General features: G+C 48.4%; 1 protein-coding gene across 1 annotated transcript in view; it reads right to left on the bottom strand.

The window, feature by feature from the left end:
* tmem178a (transmembrane protein 178a) overlaps nucleotides 1-2,500 on the bottom strand; it is a gene marked incomplete at both ends in the record, with an annotated part of 12,463 nt that overhangs the window by 7,572 nt on the left and 2,391 nt on the right. Inside the window, one exon of the mRNA XM_079499535.1 lies at nucleotides 1,325-1,389. Coding sequence (XP_079355661.1) covers nucleotides 1,325-1,389 — 65 coding nt within the window. The remainder of the gene's footprint in view (nucleotides 1-1,324; nucleotides 1,390-2,500) is intronic.

Raw genomic sequence — 2,500 nt, 5'->3', positions numbered from 1 at the left:
ATTACACTGTAATACTGTACTGTAGATCAACTATATTACACTGTAATACTGTACTGTAGTTCAACTACATTACACTGTAACTCAGTAGTAGTAGTTCAACAACAGCTGTACAACAACGAGCTTACCTCACAGTGGCTGGGGGCTAGCTAATAGCCAGCTTACCTCACAGTGGCTGGGCCAGGCTAGCTAATAGCGAGCTTAGCTCACAGTGGCTGGGCCAGGCTAGCTAATAGCGAGCTTAGCTCACAGTGGCTGGGCCAGGCTAGCTAATAGCCAGCTTACCTCACAGTGGCTGGGCCAGGCTAGCTAATAGCGAGCTTAGCTCACAGTGGCTGGGCCAGGCTAGCTAATAGCGAGCTTAGCTCACAGTGGGTGGGCCAGGCTAGCTAATAGCGAGCTTAGCTCACAGTGGCTGGGCCAGGCTAGCTAATAGCCAGCTTAGCTCACAGTGGCTGGGCCAGGCTAGCTAATAGCGAGCTTAGCTCACAGTGGCTGGGCCAGGCTAGCTAATAGCAAGCTTAGCTCACAGTGGCTGGGGGCTAGCTAATAGTGAGCTTAGCTCACAGTGGCTGGGCCAGGCTAGCTAATAGCGAGCTTAGCTCACAGTGGCTGGGCCAGGCTAGCTAATAGTGAGCTTAGCTCACAGTGGCTGGGCCAGGCTAGCTAATAGTGAGCTTAGCTCACAGTGGCTGGGCCAGGCTGCCTCCACACTTCCAGAGACTATCCATAAGAGCTCTGCCAAGGTCCTAGGCGTATAATCCCACCCTCAATGTCTTCACATATTGTCCAGTTAATATAAAACTACATTTTTAAGGCACATTTCAACCTCCTCTTTTGCCCAGTAAGACACTCTACGCAACGTCATCAAACAGCGACGCGCACCCTGCGGTAACATATTTCTACTAGCCTGGGCACCATTTAATTTAGAGTATATGATCCTGTCGGGAGCGGATGATAGTCGACAGGCAGGAACAACGGGACGGCAAGTTCCTTTTCCCTCAAACCGATTTTTCTCAATACAAGCTACAGGCTACGAGAGCTGGAACCCCGTTGTTCCTGCCTGTCGACTACAAAAAACATGTTTACTACAACATGATGTAACGATATCATCCGCTCCCGACCGGATCATACGGACTTTTGAAACAGAGACCAGGCTTTCCTCCGGGGTGGTGGAAAGCCTGGTGAGGCGAGGTTATATTTCTACAGGACACATGGTTACACCTTTGGTAACATCTTTCTACAGGCAGGCAGGCAGGCAGGCAGGCAGGCAGGCAGGCAGACAGACAGACAGACAGACAGACAGACAGACAGACAGACAACATACCTTTAGAGATGAGTTTATCGATGTCTACATCCATGCCATGGAAGTAACATTTCCTCCACAGGCCGCTGTAGGTGGACAAGAGAGAAACCAGTGTATCAATATAGATGAGTGGGTAGGTAGGTAGGTAGGTAGGTAGGTAGGCAGGCAGGCAGGCAGGCAGGCAGGCAGATAGGTAGGTAGGTAGGTAGGTAGGAAGGTAGGTAGGTAGGTAGGTAGGTGGACAAGAGAGAAACCAGTGTATCAATATAGATGAGTGGGTAGGTAGGTAGGTAGGTAGGTAGGTAGGTAGGTAGGTAGGCAGGCAGGTAGGTAGGTAGGTAGGTAGGTAGGTAGGTAGGTAGGTAGGTAGATATGTAGGTAGGTAGGTAGGTTGGTAGATATATAGGTAGGTAGGTAGGTAGGTAGGTAGGTAGGTAGGTAGATCTATAGGTAGGTAGGTAGGTAGGTAGGTAGGTAGGTAGATCTATAGGTAGGTAGGTAGGTAGATATATAGGTAGGTAGGTAGGTAGGTAGGTAGGTAGATAGATAGATAGATAGATAGATAGATAGATAGATAGATAGATAGATAGATAGGTAGGTAGGTAAAAAGCAAAAAGCAAAGTTATTTGTTTACCCAGGGTGAATGGATTAAGCTCGAGATGCTTGTTTACAGCCAGACCCTGCTCATAGAACATTTCATGGTAGGGGTTCAATGCCTTGCTCAAGGGCACTTCAGCGGTGGTAATTTTAACGTGCCTGTCCGGGGATTCGAACTGGCGACCTTCCGATAACAAGACCGCTCCGCAAACCGTTCGGCCACCGCTGCTCCAGGTAGGTAGGTATATAGGTAGGTAGGTAGGTAGGTAGGTAGGTAGGTAGGTAGGTAGGTAGGTAGGTAGGTAGGTAGGTAGGTAGGTAGGTAGGTAGGTAGGTAGGTAGGTAGGTAGGTAGGTAGATAGATAGATAGGTAGGTAGGTAGATATATAGGTAGGTAGGTAGGTAGGTAGGTAGATATATAGGTAGGTAGGTAGGTAGATAGGTAGGTAGGTAGGTAGGTAGGTAGGTATAGGTTGATAGCGAACATACGACAAAAGGCTGCAGGGGTTTTCTTTTATATATCGTAGTTAATGACCCACTAACTGCACGTTGAGTGTGTGTTGTGCGCGTCTTGTGTTGTGTTTATAGCTATCTAGCTAT

The sequence above is a fragment of the Electrona antarctica genome (genome assembly GCF_951216825.1).
Source record: "Electrona antarctica genome assembly, chromosome: 4".
Classification (NCBI taxonomy): domain Eukaryota; kingdom Metazoa; phylum Chordata; class Actinopteri; order Myctophiformes; family Myctophidae; genus Electrona; species Electrona antarctica.
This window is presented reverse-complemented; position numbering and strand designations above follow the sequence as displayed.